The 21,612-nt window shown below is 43.4% G+C and overlaps 1 protein-coding gene across 4 annotated transcripts in view; it reads right to left on the bottom strand.

Annotated features, from left to right (window-relative positions):
- Positions 1–21,612, bottom strand: part of CEP19 (centrosomal protein 19) — a 148,562-nt gene that overhangs the window by 14,462 nt on the left and 112,488 nt on the right. For 2 of the 4 annotated variants that reach the window (XR_011199404.1, XM_069213606.1), the window contains exons 2-3: positions 13,008–13,133; positions 12,417–12,609 (exon numbers count right to left, since the gene is read on the bottom strand). Coding sequence is in view for 3 of the 4 variants with exons in the window: in XM_069213606.1 (XP_069069707.1) it covers positions 12,417–12,555 (139 nt within the window). In the remaining variant the exon portion in view is untranslated. The remainder of the gene's footprint in view (positions 1–12,416; positions 12,610–13,007; positions 13,134–21,612) is intronic. The other 2 variants (XM_069213608.1, XM_069213607.1) reach the window with 2 other exon arrangements.

Below are 21,612 nucleotides of genomic sequence, written 5' to 3' on the forward strand. Positions count from 1 at the left end.
TAACCACGTCCTTTGGAATCTCCCGGAGTCTAACTTAGAATGTTGACAGAGGAACTCAAGTGTGAGATGGTACGTGACTTGGAGGTGTCGAAGTGATGAATAAACTACTTCAATCAAGTACAGCGTTCATATTTTACCATAATTACAACACTGGTAAGGAAGAATGGGACCTGGCTGTGCAGGGGACAGCGCAACACCTCTACCACTGTGATTTCGGATGTTTAAAGCACTGAGAAACTTCATAAATAAGAAGTACAGTCGTCATCACGAACAAGAAGGACGCAGCGTGATGACCGAGATAAGGTCAGTGTGAGCGATAAATTCTTTAAACGGTGGAAGTACATTCACAGTCTTATGAGAGACAGAGAAATTAATATACATATTAAATACGTGGGTTACTTATTATCCACGCATTTTGGAACTTGCGGGAGATTGTTCTCTGTTCTGTTCAGCGGTAGTATGATAATTAACTATGATGCAGCAATGACAGACTCAGCCAGCACACTGTGAGAAAGTGGGCTCGTGTTTTGGCACTGCCGCGGCTCTGGTGGACTCGACGCGGCATGCTTTGATATGCAGGTCATTACTCTTCCTTCGAGCCAAGGCTCGCATCTGACCGGAGAAACAAACATCTTTGGGACTACGATCGTTTTGATGGAGGAGGGTGCGCAGGGCATGCACAGCGTGATTTGTGGTCTCTGCTGTGTCCTAGCCTGTCACGCTGACAGGCATAGCTCTCACGTTGCAGATGCAGATTGGGGGCAGAATGTGCCCTTCGTAATTTCAGTGCTGTTCAAGCCTGTCACCCTGACAGGCACAGCACTCACGTCGCAGACACAGATTTGGGGCTGAAGGTGCCTTGGTAATCTCAGCGTTATTCTAGCCTGTCACGCCGACAGGCACAGCACTCAAGGGCGGGAGTTGCCCTCGAACACGGGGACTGGTTTTGAAATAGAACGATCTGGAAGAGAGGAGGACTTTCTAGCCTGTCACGCTGACAGGCGCAGCTGCGATAAGAATCCAATCGCAGAAGACATCTAAAAGGGAAATAAATAAAAATAAATTAATTTCTAATGTACAACAGTATTTTACAAATTGTTAGGTAAAGTTATATAATATATAGTGTGAACCAAATATTGTAACACAGTATACATAGGCCCTAATGTATAACCACCTGTCTTAAATTATTCTAATCCTACTTGGTAGCCATTGGGGGTGAGAGGTTTACAGCTTTCAGGAACAGCATATATTATTACATAACCTAGGGGTTTAAGGAAGGAAAATATATGAACATTTAGGAGAACTTACAGTAAGTAACGAAGATCCCGTTACAGAGTCATTGGATGTGTACCAAACTACCTTAAAAAATCTGAAAGAACATTTTAGTGGGAAAATTAATATGATTCTAGGAAGACACAAATTATTTCGCAGGGTCCAAGAAAAGAACAAAAAAATGGCTAGTTATATTGCTGTACTCAGAGGGCTCGCAAATACATGTGATGTTGGTACTCTAAAGGATTCACTAATTCGGGACCAATTAGTCAGATGTACAAACAATGCAAAAATACAGGACAAGTTACTCACCTTAAATCCTGATCTGAATGATGCAATAGATATAGCCAAAGGAATTGAGCATACAGCCGAACGTATGAAATAAATAAATCCACAAATTCACAATGAAGAAATACATGAGTTACAGGATAGTGTAGTGAGTAATTCTAAAATATTGGAAGTTAAAGAAAAACAACCAGATACCAAATTTAAACAGAAAACTGTACAAAATAGTAGAAAATATAATTGTTAAAGATGTGGAAACAATAACCATCCAGCAAATAACCAGAATGTCCTGCCCGCCAAGGTACACATTGGAAGTGCAACAAGAAAGGACACTATGCCAGGGTATGCAGGAACAATGGGGTCAAACAAGTACATGGTATGGGCAGAGGTGAGGAACATACTAAAGAGAAATTAATATTCCAAGAAGAAAGAGAGGGCATGAGTATCAAAAATGTATACCCTACATGCACCATAACTATGGATGGAGAAGAAATAACTGTCTTTGAAGATTCTTGTTCTCCGTACACGTTAATTGAAAGTACAGTGTTTGACAGTAAACTAGGTAAAAAAAAGCTATTAACTACGAGAGGCCGACAAAGTCCAGTGGATACAACAAAGATCAAATTCCAATACTAGGGATGAGAAATGTATCCATTCAATTAAAAAAATCGCTCCACAGTGGCCAAGGTGTATGTAACTAAACGAGGGTCAAACCTACTAGGATGGGGGCATCAGAAGGAATTGGGAATAAAATTAGACCCAAATGATTCAGAACAAGTTCTGTTGTGTGAAAGACCTTCCGTAGAAAATGAGATCTGTAATGAATTCCCAGAGTTGTCTGAAAACGAACTGAGTCCTTAAAAACTACCAGCACAAAATTAAACTAAGAACAACAATCGTCCTGTATTACACAACGCAAGGGTAGTACCACACCTAATGGAAGAACCATTAAAAGAAGAATTTAAAAGGTTAGAAGAATTAGGATTAACAGAACCAATAGAAAGTTGTGAATGGTTAGCACCCATTGTAGTTGCTAATAAAGGGAAAGGAAATTGAATAAGACTATGTGTGGACTTAAGAGACCTGAATAAAAACATCTGCGTAGACAGAATACATGAGTTGTTAAGTATGATTTGTAAGGCCTTCCACTTCAGTGTGATAGACCTATTGTCAGCATACCACCAAGTAGAACTTCACAAGGACTCCAAATCATACACGTCTTTCATAACCCTATTTGGAGCCTAAAGATTCTGCAGAACGCCATTTGGACTGGCGTCTGCTGCTGCAGTTTTTCAAAGAATAATAACAAATCTTCAAAAGTATTCATAAAATTTGTAGCTATCAAGATGACATTCTGGTTTATGGTGAATCTGAAGAGAAGCATAATAAATCCCTTAAGTTAGTGTTCATGGCTTTACGTGATGCAGGCTTAACCTTAAAGCTGGAGGAGTGCCAGATTGGCAGGAGGTCGGTAGACTATTTAGGACACACAATATCAAAAGATGGAATAAAACCTAAACTAGATTTGATTGAGGCAGTAAAGGAGCACCACCTCCATCCAATAAAAATGAATTAAAATCATTCTTAGGGTTAGTCGAATACATGCCGCGATTTCTATGAAATGTTGTAGACATTGTTGTACCCCTAAAGAAGCTTATAAAAAAAGGGACTCACTTTGAATGGAATGAGTCAATGGCTCAGAGACTTCATCACCAAGTCATTTTGTACCATATTTCCTGGTCAGCAAATTACACAAGCCTAAATGCTCTGCTGTATTTGGAATCTTACCTGTGGTCCTCAAATGGTATGATATTACAGTTTGGTTGAACTTAAATTCTTGTCCTTCATGAATAAGGGACATGTGTTGTAAACTACATAGTTCACTTAATGGTATGCATAATAATTATATGTATGATATTTAGAAGTAATGCACTTGCCCTTTTTCCTAGTTATGAACTCTAATCATAGTTGGTTCCCATCCCCCCTTAACCACGTTCTTTGGAAGCTCCCAGAGTCTAACTTAGAATTTTGTCAGAGGAGCTAGAGTGTGAGATGGTACGTGACTTGGAGGTGTCGAAGTGATGAATAAACTACTTCAATCAAGTACAGCGTTCATATTTTATTATAATTACAACAGGTTCCATTGCCAGTATGATACTGCAGTCTGTTGGGAAGGAAGTAATGCAATGTTTTGCCCATAACTCCCAACGGGTTTGCACAGTAGATCATTCCAAAAAAGCAGGTGTGAAATACTTTCATCCAGTAAAACTCCTGCACAACAACCTTCCCGACCAAGAGGACACAACTGTTTTTGCCAACACAGAATTAAACCAACACGTGCGCTAGAGGGTACTGTCCTTTCCAGGCAGCAGACAACCAGTCACATATATAAAACCATATCAGATGCTTCAGAGGGTCTACGTCCTCATTGAAGACGTGCACTTGAACTATTTTCCTTTGGTTTTTATTGCTGTGTCCTTAGGAGTTCCATATTCTGTCAGTGCGGTTCAGTCATAGACTGTGAGGTGCCTCTAGTGTCTCCTCTTTGGAAACAGCTCTCTTCCTCAGGTTTACCTGCTGTTCTTTATTTTTGTCAGCCTTATCAAATGTGTGTGTTTCTTGGCAGACATAAGCCTCCAGTGTCCGTGCCTGCTCACTAACACTCAGCTACTGCAATTACCCTGCTGAGTGACAGACTTAAACGTTATTGCAGTAAATATCAACTAGTATTATGTTAAAGTAAATAACAACCTACAGCTAGTCAGGAGTCCGATTTGCTAGTAGTGATTCGTTAACTGCACATTACCATGTTTTCTGCCATAAAGTTGGCCAACCATTAAGGATGCTATGTTTTAGAACTGACCCAAGAATAATTTGGATTTAAAATAAACAACCTAAATATTATTTATCTCAGCACTGCTGACCTTTTGGTACAGTATGAGAGAAAGCTCTTTGTGGAGTGTTATCATGAAACAAGTGCTGGCCGCACCTCTAAAGGATACCATTTATTATTGCAATTAAATTGTATGAAACTGAGGTGGTAAAGTTTGCTTCTCACTGCTCTTTGAAGTAGACGTGCTACTAGTTTAGCAAATAACACGAGCAGTCCTCTTTTGATTGCACATCAGTTAGGCAGCACCTACTCGCAAATCTGTTTTAATGCATATTTGAATTAAACTGTTATGACTCTAAAGAATACCCGTTCTTTAAGACACCAACACTGTAAATGGACAATCGACATGGCTAAATGCTTGCTCAGCTCCCAGTACCAGCCCAGCTGCATCCTCTTTCACATCTTCAATGGCATTGGTATTGTTAGCCAGTGGGATATTTTATCTCATTGAAATCTGTCTTTTATGAATCCTGTTTGGTCTGTGAGTAAAACGTGCAGTTTGGGATGGTTATCAGGAACTCTTCAACTGTCCTTACCTAGTTTAAGATGGACAATTATGAAAACCCTCCTGTGGGAGGTTTCCGTTTGTTTTCCAAAGGTATTTTATGACCACTGCTAGGAAACCTTTCCATTCTGTTATTCCTTTCTCGCATATATTGCCTGGTCCAAGCATCTAGGATGATTGGGCAGCCTTTAACCAAATGGTCAAGCTCTTCTGGCTTACATTTCTTGTTTATTTCCTCTGCCTATGGTGCACCTTCGTCAGAAGATGGCCTGGAAATTAATTTATCTTCAAATCGATAAATGAACTGGTTCTACATTATACAAGTGCTCATATATATCCCGAAAGTGTTTGCAGTGGTGGGGGTCAGGGAAGTGTGTGATCTTAAGTTGGGCAACACTTCTGAGCATACATGTACCTTATTTGCACAGCTTGGTGCCTACTCAGTGTGCCAGTTACTCTGTATGTATTTGCTGTACACAGACTAGATTCCTCTCTAGGTCTCTGATTATGAGTCTAGTCTAACATTCATGCTTATAAGTCCTTTTACGAGCTTTCTCTGACACCTTGGTGTCTAATAATAGTCATTAATGAGACCCACTATGATAGAATCTGGGCCCTGATCTGATAGCAGTACTCCTCTAATTCGAGCACAAAGCCAAATGCACACACTTAAAATCTGTATATTATTCCTTGGGCCACACCAACCCTGATACATGATCGGACAACATTGCTGCCCTAATCTGAACACACACACACACAGTCATTTTCTGTGTAATCCACGTGTCTACTTTATCTTTCACTGAGCAGTATATGAAAACCACAAGGTAACTGTGTCTCCTTGCATCCTCTCAGGCTATTTCCTATTTCATAAGTAACTTATAAGTCACCTATATGTCTAACCTTCACTTTGTGAAGGTTGGGTGTCAAGTTACTTAGTGTGTGGGCACCCTGACACTGGCCAAGGTGCCCCCACATTGTTCAGGGCAAATTCGATGGACTTTGTGAGTGCGGGGACACCATTACACGCGTGCACTATATATAGGTCCCTACCTATGTATAGCATCACAATGGAAACTCCGGAACATGGCCATGTAACATGTCTAAGATCATGGAATTGTCACCCCAATACCATTCTGGTAATGGGGGGACAATTCCATGCTCCCCCGGGTCTCTAGCACAGAACCCGGGTACTGCCAAACTGCCTTTCTGGGGTTTCCACTGCAGCTGCTGCCAACCCCTCATAAACAATTCTGCCCTCCTGGGGTCCAGGCAGCCCTGGCCCAGGAAGGCAGAACAAAGGATTTCCTCTGAGAGAGGGTGTTACACCCTCTCCCTTTGGAAATAGGTGTGAAGGGCTGGGGAGGGGTAGCCTCCCCCAGCCTCTGGAAATGCTTTGATGGACACAGATGGTGCCCATCTCTGCGCAGGCCAGTCTACACCGGTTCAGGGATCCCCCAGCCCTGCTCTGGCGTGAAACTGGACAAAGGAAAAGGGAGTGATCACTCCCCTGACCAGTACCTCCCAGGGAGAGGTGCCCAGAGCTCCTCCAGTGTGTCCCAGACTTCTGCCATCTTGGAAACCGAGGTGTTGGGGGCACACTGGACTGCTCTGAGTGGCCAGTGCCAGCAGGTGATGTCAGAGACCCCCTCTGATAGGCTCTGAGCTCTCTTGGTAGCCAATTCTCCTTTCTTGGTAGGCAAACCTCCTTTTCTGGCTATTTAGGGTCTCTCCTCTGGGGAATTCTACAGATAACGAATGCAAGAGCTCACCAGAGTTCCTCTGCATCTCCCTCTTCAACTTCTACCAAGGATCGACCGCTGACTGCTCCAGGACACCTGCAAAACCGCAACAAAGTAGCAAGACGACCACCAGCAACATTGTAGCGCCTCATCCTGCCGGCTTTCTCAACTGTTTCCTGGTTGTGCATGCTCTGGGGGTCACCTGCCTTCACCCTGCACCAGAAGCCAAGAAGAAATCTCCCGTGGGTCGACTCAATCTTCCCCCTGCTAACGCAGGCACCAAAAGACTGCATCACCGGTCCTCTGGGTCCCCTCTCATCTGGACGAGTGTGGTCCCTGGAACACAGGAACTCTATCCAAGTGACTCCCACAGTCCAGTGACCCTTCAGTCCAAGATTGGTGGAGGTAAGTCCTTGCCTCCCCACGCTAGACTGAAAACCTGTGTACTGCATGATTTGCAGCTGCTCTGGCTCCTGTGCACTCTGCCAGGATTTCCTTCGTGCACAGCCTAGCCTGGGTCCCCAGCACTCCGTCCTGCAGTGCTCAACCCGCTGAGTTGGCCTCCGACGTCGTGGGACCCTTCTTTGTAACTCTGCGTGGACTCTGGCTCACAAATCTTTTAAGTACCTGTTCGGGTACTTCTGCGGGTGCTGCCTGCTTCTGTGGGGGCTCTCTGAGTTGCTGGGGTCCCCCTCTCTCTCCTCCTCCAAGGGGCGACATCCTGGTCCTTCCTGGTCCCCAGCAGCACCCAAAAACCACTACCGCAACCCTTGCAGCTAGCAAGGCTTGTTTGCAGTATTTCTGCGTGGGAACACTTCTGCAACCTTCATCGCGACGTGGGACATCTTCCATCCAAAGGAGAAGTTCCTTGTCCTCTTCGTTCTTGCAGAATTCCAAGCTTCTTCCATCCGGAGGCAGCTTCCTTGCACCTTCATCCGGGGTTTCCTGGGCTCCTGCCCCCCGGACACTGTCGCGACTACTGGACTTGGTCCCCTTGCTTTGCAGGTCCTCAGGTCCAGGAATCCGTTTTCAGTGCAATGCTGGTGTTTGTTGTTCTTGCAGAATCCCCCTATCACGACTATAGTGTCCTTTTGGGGTAGTAGGTGTACGTTACTCCTACTTTTAAGGGTGGGGTATCTTGGATACCCTGACTGTTTTCGTACAGTCCCAGCGACCCTCTACAAGCTCCCATAGGTCTGGGGTCCATTTGTGATTCGCATTCCACTTGTGGAGTATATGGTTTGTGTTGCCCCTAGACCTATTGTAATTCTACACTGTTTGCATTACTTTTCTGACTCTTACTTACCTGTTTTGGGTTTGTGTACATATAACTTGTGTATATTACTTACCTTCTTACTGAGGGTACTCACTGAGATACCTGTGGCATATTGTCATAAAAATAAAGTACCTTTATTTTTAGTAACTCTGTGTATTGTGTTTTCATATGATATTGTGCATATGATATAAGTGGTATAGTAGGAGCTTTGCATGTCCCCTAGTTCAGCCTAAGTTGCTTTGCCATAGCTACCTTCTATCAGCCTAAGCTGCTAGAAACACCTCTATTCTACTAATAAGGGATAACTGGACCTGGCACAGGGTGCAAGTACCTTTGGTACCCACTACAAGCCAGGCCAGCCTCCTACAAGAGCTGCTCTAATCAGCTCCAGGTTTTATTACCGCAGTGGCCTGTATGAAGGCTGCGTGGGGCCAGGGGTGGGAGAGGGAGGAACTCCATCTAACCTTCTTTGCCAATTCCAGATCATGCAGAACACTGCAGTTAGGCGAGAAGTAAGTTTGCACAAAAAAAGGGCCATGGGTCAGAAATGTGCTGAATCCTCCACTGTCTGACAAATGGCACTAGGGTGCAGTTTAGAGAACTGAAGCACAAGGTCCTGTATGGAGAGGCACCTATAAAGTTACTTAAGTACACTGGCTTTAAACACAGCAGATCTCAATAGATTGCAAGTTACTACATTTCATACAACCCAGGTGGTCAGAAGTTTTTATTCTCTTCTCTAGATCAAGCTTAAACTAGTGTTTGGCCTGGAACAAGATCAATGGACTTTGAGTTATGGGCATAAGAAACATGATTTTGTTAAACTGTAGCAAGGCACTGCGGATCTTAGCTCATTATAAAGAACCTCAACAAGGTTAGTTTTCAGTAGTGAACTATATAAATCTTTACCAACTCACTCTTGAACTGTTTGCAGTAGGTAATGCTCAAAGTCCCATAGTTTCAATCAATGAATGAGTACTTCTGAATTGCAATGACATTTGTGGTTAAAACTAGAGAGCAAGTCTGTTGTTGTGAGAAAGTGCATACCCAAAGCTTATGCCTTTTTTGTGGCATGAAATCTCTTGACAAACAAGGATGGGGCCTTTTTTACCCATAACAAAGTTCCAAGTGAATGTTTCTCTTCTTACTGAAGATAGAACCCAGAAGGGTGATGCTAGGTAATCAGGTTTTAAGCTAACTCCATTTTAGACGATAACTAAAAATGTAACATTTTTTATAAAATAATACATTAAGAAATAAAATTATGATCTCAACAATGAAATTTAAGATCTCCAAAATGAGTTGAGGATTACAAACACTGGCTGATCCATCTTTATGTTAACAGTTACTTTACCTCATTTAGAATTAGATCAGATTGATTGAAACTAGCACAAGTTTGTATGACTTACACCTTAACAGATTCAGTGCAGCAATGACATCATGAAGTTACAGTGCCTTCTACCTCTACGATCCTGAAGCTGTCTAGACTCCCTGTACCTGGCCTGTATTTGTTTGGTGGAATTAGAAGCTGGTGGCACATGCTGAGAGGTTCATATACCAAACATATAGGGAAAATGAATCAGCTTTACTTGCAACATTCTCCAAAGTAATACACTGTGGCTTGCTGATGTTCGTACGTTTTGGGATGGAAAAGTCATTTGCATGATAATCGATGCACACCCCTACCCTGAGTGCCACAACTGGCCTTGATGTCTGGATCCCTAATGCTGATTTTAATTGTCCTAAGCAAAGGCGTATCATGTGTATGCTCCATGACATAGGCCTGCCTCAAGGATTGTGGTCTTGCTGAACCAAAAGAAGAACTGAAAGCCCTACCCTCATTGTGCTAGCATACTGTGTAGTGAATAGTGGGAGTGAACAGGCTATTTTGCCTGTGTCACTAGAGTAAGGCCAACAGGCTCACCCATTAACAGTTCCACTGCTGTGTGCTTAACTCACCCTTGGCCTAAATTGGTCTGGTGTGTAGTGCTGCGTGGTGCATGGGTGGTGTATACGTGCTGAGTGTATGTGTGCCAGTGAATGGTACAATACAGGGATAATGCAGAACTGTGCAGTGCATGTATGCTATATGCATGTACCTGGAATATGTATGCCTGTGAATGGTAAAATACATAGAGGATGTAGTGCATGTTCGCTACAAGTATATGCTGGGTGTATGTGTATCTACAAAGGGAACAATACATGAAGGATGTGGTGCTGTGCAGTACGTATATGTTGTGTACAACTGCTGGGTGTTTGTGGGCTTGTGAATGGCACAATACACCGCAGAATCGGAGTTCTTCTAGTCACTCCCAGGACCTGTGTTGTGGGGATATCAGCTTTGGAGTCAAACCTGCTGTGACAGACTGCTTTTAGAAGGAAGAGAGAGTGCCGAGGAGTGGGCACTTCAAAGGGAGCAGACCCCCCAACATAAACTTCTGAAACTCAGACTCTAAATCACATTTGGTGTCAGGAAATCAATTATCAGAATGGGAGTTTGTAACCCCAAAAATTATCAACGGTTAAGCAGCTAGTCAGGCTGTGAGAGGAGCAGAGTCTCTGCAAGACTTCTGCCTATGACCAGGACCTTGCCAAGGCCTGCTAGTGTCCAAGCTGGGTCAGGGGGCATCACCCAGGAGATCAGCTGGATAAGGGGACATCACCCAGGGGCTCAAAGACAACCCGCCCTGGAGCACCTGCTTGCCAAGAATAGTGTGCCCTGTGAAAAAGAGGAGAGCGTTGGAAGGCGAGAAGTCCAGAGTGTATTCCCTTAGCGAGGTGAGAGGAAACACCTGCTGCACTAATCAGGTCATTGCTCGTGTGCAGAACAAGTCTGCATCCCTCATATGCTAGAGGAGGGCCACCACTGAGTGAGCTGTGATCGTCACTGTACCAAATGGATCATCGCCCGTGTGCAGTAAGGGACCGGGGACCTCATATGCCCCTGTGAAGAGACTGCCATACTGAGAAGGCCCCAGCCTGTGTGTGGTGGAAAGCCTGTAACCACAGTAACAAAACCTGCTGTGCTGATCGGAGCCTGTGTGCAGTAGAGAGACTGTGACCATGGGCACTGGGACCAAGAAAGAAGTTTGACCTGGTTGAGAATGTCACCACAGGCGAGAAGTAGCCGGGGGACCCCTCTGGTCCTACAACATGATGGAGGATCAGTGTCAGGTGTTTGCACTACTTACCCATGAATCCAATCCCCTGCCACCACCACCCCACCCAACAGTCAAACCCATGAGGCACAGGCTATTAGTGGGGCTTCACTTGACTGTCACCTATGGTGAATAACAACGAGAGAGAGAGAGAGAAAGAGAGAGAGAGAGAGAGAGAGAGAGAGAGAGAGAGAGAGAGAGAGAGAGAGAGAGAGAAAGACACACACACACACACACACACACTTGGGGAACTCCCTAAAGAAATTCTAGAGCAGACACCAGGTTCTTTGTGAATGTTGTATTTCCCTATGTGTTAGTAGCAGTAAAATAAATACTTCTTTTTTCATAAAAGAAAGTATTTGACTGGACAATCATTTATTTCTGCTGCACGTATTTTGAGTTGCTCTGTCCGTTTGGTCACTCCCTGTATCCAGTGCTTAATTTGTACTTATTGTGTCCGGCAATGAGCACCTGCACTTATTTTTAAGGGCTGGCGCTTATTTTTCTGCCTCAGTATTTGCTGTGAGCAAAAGTCACATATTGGAAAGACAGAGGAAGGAAAAAACGAAAAAACCTCACAAAGATAGAAAGCAGAAAGCTGCCAGAGTGAGCTGGAAGGGCCGGGAGTGGCTTTAAATGGATTGAAGAGGCTGGAGATGGCTTCAGGATTACACTGCCTCAGTATTCAGTGCTCGTAAATTAAATGCAGCAGCTGCGTGTTTAAGAGGAGGGCTTTGGGCATCAGCATGTTTTTATTTACAAATTAAGCACTGCCTGTATCTACCTCGCCATTGAGAAGCCTTGGACTACTCGACCTGCGCTACTTCAGAGAGTCAAGTGCTGAAGGGATACTTAATCAAGTTGCACAAGATCCATAGTAGTTCAGGCCACAGGACATCAGGAGTAAAAGGCCTCAACACCCACGTTTGGGCTCAGTAACCTCTGCTTGCCATGTGGCCTTCTGAATAGGACTCTGGCTTTTCAAATTCCCAATATGCATACTGTTAGAGTCCTATTCAGAAGGCCACATGGCAAGCAGAGGTTACTGAGCCCAAACGTGGGTGTTGAGGCCTTTTACTCCTGATGTCCTGTGGCCTGAACTACTATGGATCTTGTGCAACTTGATCAAGTATTCTGTATAGTCTTTGGCTTTTCAAATTCCCAATATGCATACTGTTAAAGACTATACAGAATACTTGATCAAGTTGCGCATTAACAGAAAGTTATGGCTTGAGGTCTTCAAAAACATTTGAAATGCACACAAGTTTGATGAGATAGTACAATATACCAGAGAACTTGGAGAAATTCCTTATAGGCATTATGCGCTGGCGCATTTTGCCCTGGCTGCCATTTTCCTCCTCGTTGTACACCAGAATGATGGCTGGGGGCTGGTAACGTATCCCACACTTTCTTGCAAGATATTTCATGACTGCTCATGATGTGTGACACATCAACCAGATGAAGTAATGTTTACAAGGCTCCTGGGAAGACAAAGAGGAGACACTTGAATCAGTTACGACTGAATAACTCAGCAGAAATTATAAGGCAGTCATTATGTGGCATGGACAGATGTGCTAAGTAAGGGCTGCTGCAAAGGGATACAGAGTGTTGTGTTCAGAATGCCTCAATGAAATATAATACGAAAAACGTAATGGTCACTAACAATTAACTGCTGAAATGAATGGCAGGTAAATAAAAGCCATTCCACCAACAAAACCAGGGGGCATTAAGTGCAAGTTATCAATAATCCACGATTGACAAAGGAAACCAAGACAGTCAGCCATTTAGAATATCCTTCCAAAGAACCCACTTTCATAAGGCATGATCATGAACCAAGAGAAGCAGAAGTTTTTTGTTTGGAATATGTTAAGAGTCTCACCTGTAGGTCACTTGCAGTAATCAGGTCGAGGTTTGTAGAGAAGTAACGTTGCTGTCTTCAAATCTTCATTTTCCTGTGTGGAAATTTCAATTATAGTCCAGTGTTTGTGGCCTGGTGTCTACTAGACTGAAACAAACACACACCACCTCTTAGCTAGACCTAGTCATCATATCATAGCCTTCAGCGCAGATAATACGTTTGAACAGCCATAAATGACAAAACTGGCAGATACTCCTGCGCTCATATATGGATCAGGTCTCATCTGTATTCCACCGTTCTTTCATTAGCTCCAAAGGGTGCACCAGAAAAGGGATGCATGGCAAATCAATAGGCATGCATGCGCACAAACACAAAAGTTATATACATATGTGTGTGTGTGTGTGTGTGTGTGTGTGTGTGTGTGTGTGTGTGTGTATGTATATATATATATATATATATATATATATATATATATATATATATATATATATATATATATATATATATATATATATATTCTGTGCTTGGCATGTTTGTGGGTCATTGCATGGCTCCTGGGTGGGTTGTTATACTAGATATCTATGAAACCCTGCTCTCATCTTATCACACTTATCTACCCATCATTGTATGTCGTGTCTCTATCAATCTATCCTCCATTCCCACTCTGACTCATCCCAAATCCATTTTACTATGTTCATCTTTTAAATAACTCTGCCTAAGCTCTTCCCTACGCTTCCACATCTAACTCACCAAACCTCACTGTACTACCATGACCTCCCAATCAACCCTACTAAATTCGCCCTCATTTATCTCACCCTGCCACTACGATCTCACTAACCCTTCCACAGACTCTTCCCTCCTCCATCCCCCTTTATTCATCCCAAGCCTTTGGGATGAGTAAATGTGGGATATACTCCCAATTAACACTTCTGGATTTCTTTCCTCCTCCACCCCTCCATTACTCCAGTCAATCTAACTAACAAACTCTCATATCCGCGGCTCAAATCAACTTATAATAATACTAAAATTGTACTCATATTTCCCAATACTAATCAATCACTAATTCTTTTTGGGTTCCGGAGTAGCGTGCTACTTGCTGAAAAGCGCTTTGACGCCTCGTCAGGGGTAATAAGCGCTATATAAATACTATTAGAATTGATATATATATATATATATATATTTTTTTTTGTTTTTGTGAGGGGTTAATATTTATTACTGTAATCAAACATTTTTGTTAATTTGTAAAATCCTAGCCTTAAATTCGTACTCAGATATGCCAAGCTATGTACACTTTTTTCCGTACACCTAAGTACAACCCATGTGACTAGACTAGGCTGTGGGCTTAAAGGTGGGAAAACGTCCTTTGGCTGAGCATGGCAGCCATATCCTCTGCTCGTCATCCTTCTGTGGTAATATAGTTTTGTGCATGGTTACTAGAAGTGCCTAGCAGCAATGCCATGACAAGTCACTGCTGTGTGCAGGTCAATCTAAGATAAAGAAGAGCTGGAGCACGCTACTCAAAGGATGCCAAAGAAGTCAGTAAGTAATTAGTAAGCTAACTCATTACAGGATGGGCACATCTAGTAACCAGTCACTGGGCGCGATCTCTAAGTGATCAGCTGTAGATCTTATTATATCATGTGAATTAATGAATTATGTAAAGAATAAAATCTCTCCACCAGTCATGATAACTACACCATAACCTTTTGTGGAGAAACTGTTCATCACACTGTCTTAAGTGACCTTGTGTGTCTCTTTCACTCATCGTACTACTTGTTAAGGAAGGGGAGAGAACATCCCCTTTCCTTTGATGGTGACGGTGTCTCAGTCCAAGAATTCACAGAGTGTAACCAATCCAGATCTTAATACTGAGTGCTAGCAGTCCCTAAGTGGTGGACTAAAATGCACCGTCTGAGCTGTTTGTGGTGCCTGACCTGAACACTGAATGATAGTGGTGTTTTGTAAATAACAATTATATAATGACTTATAAATGGTGATTTCCACGTCCAATTAAGTGAAAAATAGAGCATGGCACAATGGCTGCTATTGGACAGTCTTCATTTTTATGTTCGACCACATTTAGGGTTCCTATGGCCAGAATACTGTTTTAGGTACATGAAAACAAACAGGGGTAACGTGACAGCCCAAAAGGCCCATATATTATCTTTTACTAGTGGTCCATGCCTGATGGTTCTCTCCTGTATATGTTAGAATCACTGCTGTACAAAGGCTCTTCAGTATCACACATAGAACTACACAACAGAACGGCAACTCATGAGAGTTTAGATGCTTTTCTTTTTCCTTGAAAATGCAAAACACTTAAGAGGTTGTTTACAAGGTCTCATCAGAGTAGCTTAGACGTGAAATGGTCCTGTGGCATGTATGACACACAATGGAACCTCAGTTCAAACTGACACTGAAGAACAAAAATTAGGGATTTTATAAGAGATGGAAAATAGTAATTCCACAAAACTTAAAAGCATGTAAGCCACACATATACAATGAATTATTGAACCTACATAGAATTTAATCTGACTGCTAGAAAAAAGTATGCCTTTCTACATTTTAACTTTATTCCCTAATATTACAATTTGAAGGTGTATGACAGAATATAGGGCCAGATGTAGCAAGCCGTTTGCATGGCGCAAACTTCGAAAAACGCAGTTTGCGCCATGAAAACGGCCTCACGCAATGCTCATTCCCAAATTGCGAGTCGGTACCGATTCGAATTGGGGAATGCGACTCGCAAATAGGAAGGGGTGTTCCCTTCCTATTTGCGACTCGCATCGCAATTCACAGTTGCTTTGTGACCGCGAATGCAGTCACAAAGCAACTCGCAGTTACCACCAGTGTCACACTGGTGGTAACTCATTCGCAAAAGGGAAGGGGTCCCTATGGGACCCCTTCCCCTTTGTGAATGTCGAAAAAAAAAAAAATTCAGAGCATACTCTGAAAAAAACGAAACCAAATGGTTTTGGTATTTTTTCATTTTGCAACTCGTTTTCCTTTAAAGAAAACGGGCTGCAAAATGAAAAAAAAAACTGCTTTATTTAAAAAGCAGTCACAGACATGGAGGTCTGCTGACTACAGCAGGCCACCATCCCTGTGAGTGCAGGGACTCGCTATGGGGTCGCAAAATGCGACCCACCTCATTAATATTGATGAGGTGGGTCTTTGCGACCCCATAGCGAGTCGCAGAAGGTGTCTGAGACACCATTCTGCATCCGATTTTGCGACTTGCAAATTGCGAGTCGCTCAGACTCGCAATTTGCAAGTCGCAAAATCGGATTTTGCTACATCTGGCGATAGTAACAAAAGGAACATCTTGTCGCATAAATGTGTGATCGGAACAACAGAGAAAGAAAAATGTTTGCATATTCACTGTAGGGTTTGGGGATGTCCCCTGTATGGTAAACAAGCCTTGACATGCCCGAGTACTCAACTACAAGTTAAACTGGTATCCTGACTTTTTATTTTGGTCCTGGCATCATGTTAATTTAGCGTATGCACAGAGGCCTATGCCTGTCCCTTGTAATGGGAGGCCATATACCAGTTATGTAATATGAAGTGACGCGCAAGGCAAGCTCTCATGGTTGCACTGGACTACTGTCCAAAATAGGTACATCACAAAAAGTGATGGTGGCACTGTACTGTGTTTTGTTAATCAATCCTGTCACCGCACCTTTTTAGGGTCGAGCTTGCGTCGCATGCACTTGCGTTTCGCTTGCAAGACGCTTTAGGAGTTAGAAAAGGGCTCGCGCCCCGTCCACATCACGTCAGTGTCTTTCATTGGTTCGTGGGCTTGCCTGTTAAAATCGGCTCGCTTTCATTAGTGGAAGGCACGCATATGTCCTGCCTTTTCCGGTAGTTAGCCCTCATCGAGCGCAGCGACCAAGTACTGAAAACATGCGAGGCTTGCTATTTTCCGTCAGGTTTGTGGACTACTTTTTATCTTTTGTTTGCAGCGCAATCTCGCTTGTTTATTTTAGCAGTTTGTGTTCTGGTTTTATGGCCCGGTTGGCCGGTTTTTACTGCTGAGTTCCCCGATAGTACCACAAGCATTGCCTGCCGCAAGCAGAAACGCATGAGGTCTCTCATATTTTGCAAAATACCTGTACATGTGAGCCACATTTTTTAGCTGTCTCGTTTGCTGATCATGCCCGGGCCTATTTTTTTGTCGCCATCCGACCCTGGTGCCACAGGCTGGGCAGATGACCATCTTGTGCAGTGCAGCATCAAGCGACCACTTCTGGCGGCTTCCTCTGCTGGCGTCAGCCTTGTTCGCCCTGTTTTTTTCATTCCTCGACGCCACTCTCTCCCTCCTCCCTACTTAAAGATCCCTTAGTCAGCAGATCTTTCACGCTTGCATACTGGCCTAAAACCAGATGTTCTAAAGATCACGCAGCAGAAGCCATCACTGATGCTTGTCTTGTTTCATAATTCTTTTGTGGTCTCCACGAGACATCCGTTTTTATTGCGCAGTTACATGCAATTATTATGTGTTGTTGAGTATGCTTGCAACTTTTAAAAACACAAGTTGAACATTAAATCACAGGCGCTTGAGGAAGCATCCTTTCCTGGGACTTTTTAATTAATTTTGATTCGATTTCATTCATGGAGGGTCATGCTGGTGCCCGGGTCACTCTTAAAAACATAAAATGGTGTCACATATGGAACTGCAAAGGAGAGCGCAGCTGTGCTTTTTGAGCTCTAGAACTGCAAATGCACTTAGCTTCACGTAAGACCACTGCTACTGCCGAGTGCCCTGAGAAGGTCAGCGCCCCCCTGCTGCCCTTTAATGTGTGATTCACAGGAACTCTCAATGGCAATTAAGAGGTACTCTTCTGCAGTTTGGTCAAAATCAATTATGTCTACCTGACTGAGTTACTGGAAGGGAAATGTTGCCCTGTGGCTGGCCCGATCTGGGGGTGCCTGAAGTTTATTCTAGCAAAAGCAAGCGGAAGGTGCTGCGAACAATGCGTTGAGCTTGCCCTAGCTCTGCAAAAATCACCATCAGCTTTCATTTTTACAGACGCTTTACCATAAGTCAGCTGCCGTGCAAACATCTTTCATCCTCGTGGCTCTGAGGTGTATGAATGTATCTGGCCAGCATCAAAGTGAAAAAATCCATAAGAAAAAATAAATAAACACATTTATCCTTCCATAACGGAATTTGGGTCAGCTAGTTCGACGATCGTTCCTGAACTGTCATTTCCAATTTGCTCCTGCCTACCACTACGTACAGCAAGAGACAATGCATCGGCCCACTTTACCCACTGGTTCTCTTGCACAGTACAATAAACCTTTTTTTATGATCTTGTCACGTAAGTGGAACTAGCAGAGTTTCACTCTGAGGAATTTCATGGAGTTACATGAAAACTCCATAAGAGTTCTCGGAGTTCCGTGAACAGGTAGAATTAGGCATGTTGCCCTGGTTTTTTTTTGCACCAGGAGATCATTCTGCGCTAAACAATCAGTGCAAACATCACCATGCAGCGCACAAGAGGGCGCTCCTTCTCAAGCTGTTTTTTTCTGCCTCTTGAGCGTCAGCTTTCTGACCGTGAATGGACACGACCTCCTCCAACATCTACTTTAGGGAAATCGCGTTGAATGCCCACCTAGCAACCGGGAATCACGCTAGGATACAGCAAATCTCGCTCACACTCGCCAATTTACCGTTGGTGAGCCACTCACAAGAAAAAAAACAGCCACACGGCAGCTGCCCGAATTTGCCAAGACCTGCCAAAACTCCACCAGCGTAGCAGAGAGCATCACCTACCCCTCATCTCATGTGCACATTCACTTATAAAAAATGCACTTCAGTAACAGGGCTGGTAACTGAATACTTTTCCTTTGCTAATGCATTGATCTTTTCATTCTTTCCCCTTTTTAGGTCGAGCATTTTCTGATGTGTTAGCATGTATCCAGGCTTTTAACAACACCCACCTCATGCCCATCACTATCACTCGTTTGTGGGCTTGCCCTTCAAAAATCCTTTGATGACACTGGTAAATAGTTCACATTTGTCCCTCCTTGGGGAGGTTTTGTTGTCGCCTTGGCTATCGCCCCTGTTACATGGCTAATTGCACTTGTGCCGATAAGTTTAATTGAGAGCGAACTTCTTTTTCCTTTTTTGTCTTTCCTTATCACTAATGCTCATGGCGGCCATGGAGCTGTGAATCGGCTAGCTTATGTGAAACTGTTTTACTTTTGATTTTCAAGTTACGTGGCAAGAAAAGTCCGGTTAGGACCTTAGAACGCTAATAGCTCTAACTAGAACAAATGCGAGACCCACTGCATTGAAATGCTTGTTCTTAGTGCCAAGGACTGGCAGGCCTACTGGCAATGTGCATGTTGATTGCATCTATGTGCACTGAGCGCTTAGGAGATATGTAGTAGTAAGACTGTGCTGTGTGAACACTGAGTGGCTAGTAGTGTCAGTTTTAGATGCCCCTGGTTTAGTATGGCACATGATGGAGGCAGAGAACAGTTTCCCCAGACAGTGGAATTGTATTGTATGCATTTCTGTATCTCGAGGCTGAAACAAGGACATTGGAAGTGAGGGAGAATAGATAAAGGGCTACCTTTCGAGAAACTGAACAAAGACATTTTATCAAAGCACTTCTGATTAATTCTTTAAGAGCACTGCCATTTGGTAGATGGTAAGGACAAGGTATGGGACTGCAGTTTGTTGTTCAACATGAGGACGTTTCTAGGCGAGCCTGTCTTTTTGTTTGTCCCTCTTTACTGCTTCAAGAAGGCTAATGACGGCCACACACTTGATTATGCTCCTGTTTTGGATACTCCATCATGGAGTCAGTCTTATTGCTACCTGATGCGAAAGCCATCCCTTTACACACAGGCTGTGCCAGCTTGAAGTGCTTAGAAGTCTGGCTGCCGACATCAGAAAGGAGTATGCTTGGCTCTGCAAGAGGAGAGACACTTGTGATGCTATTCTTTGGGTTTGACCAATGACTTTGTGTTTCACCACTGCGCATATTAGTTGCTCAATGTTCATCAGTAGCACATTATATGTTTTGTCCAGTTTAGCCGCCTACTGGCGTTGAAATTGCATTAGCCATTACATTCTATATTCTGCCTATTGGCTTTGACATGCTGTATTCAGTTTAGCCACCTATTGGCTTTGACATTGCATTAGCCATTACATTCTGTATTCTGCCTATTGGCTTTGACATGCTGTATTCAGTTTAGCTGCCTATTGGCTTTGACATGATATTATACATTGCATTTTGTATTCAGCTCACCTGCATATTGGCTTTGACATGATATCATATATTGCATTTTGTATTCAGCTCAGCTGCCTATTGGCTTTGACATGACACTAGACATTACATTTGATATTTAGGTTAGCTGCCTATTGCCTTTAACGTGGAGTTAGACATTGTAGTTGAGAATCCAAGCTGTATTTTTGACAAGTTGTGTTTTGCCACAAGATGAACCAAGCTGTTTTCTTCTCACACTAGACTAGACCTGATAAGAGAGAGTACATTTGGTGTTTTCCTTTCGGCTCAAGCCTGGGAAGAGGAGCAGTCTAGGAGATCTGGCCAGTCTCCAAAGGCTTGCGTAGTTTTCCCGGGTCTGAGAGGAGGGGGAACGTTTTTGTAACGGATGACACGGGCTTCAGAGAATTAGATTCGAATCTGCCTGACTTCAGGCTGGAACTTGGTGCCAGTTGCCAGTCTCCCGTGTGGGTAGATAATCTCTTTCTCGCAGTTGACTGGAGTCATCAACTTGCAGACCCCAGAAAGATGAAGCTGTAAATAGTTTCTCACACGGTGAAGTATTTGTTTTGCTTTGCATTCAATATCTTATAAATATAACCTGCTGTGTACATTGCAATTGAAATATATTTTGTTTTCATTGAGCGTGTGCTTGAAATCTAATAATTCGTCTCTCACGAACTTGTGGGTGGGGAAGAATTAACAACAATAAAAGTCTTCTTTGAACTCAGAAGTGCATTCTTGATATGTTCTGTAAGCTCTGATTACGAGATAAGAAGGAAAGCAGAACAACACTCCAGGAGGAAAAGCCAGACATGTTCAGCATTCAGAGAAATCCACATAGTTCAGACAACGAAGCCAAAAGCGACGCATGCTTTGAAGGGGATCTCCTGATACCCATGTGAGCCACACTAACACTGCTACACATCAGGTGCCACAGTGATGGCCGGCAAGCTGCTGAGGGCTCAAAAGACAAATTATGCGGCTGTAGATATGACAGAGCTAGAAGCTGTGTCGCAGCCGAGGTGGCAAATCCTGACTGGCCTGGAGGCCACAGCTGCCAAAGGCCCACCACTAGGCTCAGGTTGCCAAACAGAATTGCCTTACTTATTTTATCCCAAGAACAGTAATAGCTCATACAGAAGAGGCGCCGCTGTCATGAGGGTGGAAGCACAAATTGCACCCAAAGCACTGTTACAGTTGCATCAATAACCAGCAGTTAAATGCAACATTTAGCCAGCACCTGGCACAAAAGTACACAAACGAGTTTAGCACACATTCTTGAGACTTCTGTCAGATGGGTATGTGTCACTTAACTTAGTTGTATGTGATGTGATGATATCTGCACCCATTCAAAGATCTAATCCCAATCAAATCCTGATCAA

Source organism: Pleurodeles waltl, chromosome 11 (genome assembly GCF_031143425.1).
Source record: "Pleurodeles waltl isolate 20211129_DDA chromosome 11, aPleWal1.hap1.20221129, whole genome shotgun sequence".
In the NCBI taxonomy this organism is placed as follows: domain Eukaryota; kingdom Metazoa; phylum Chordata; class Amphibia; order Caudata; family Salamandridae; genus Pleurodeles; species Pleurodeles waltl.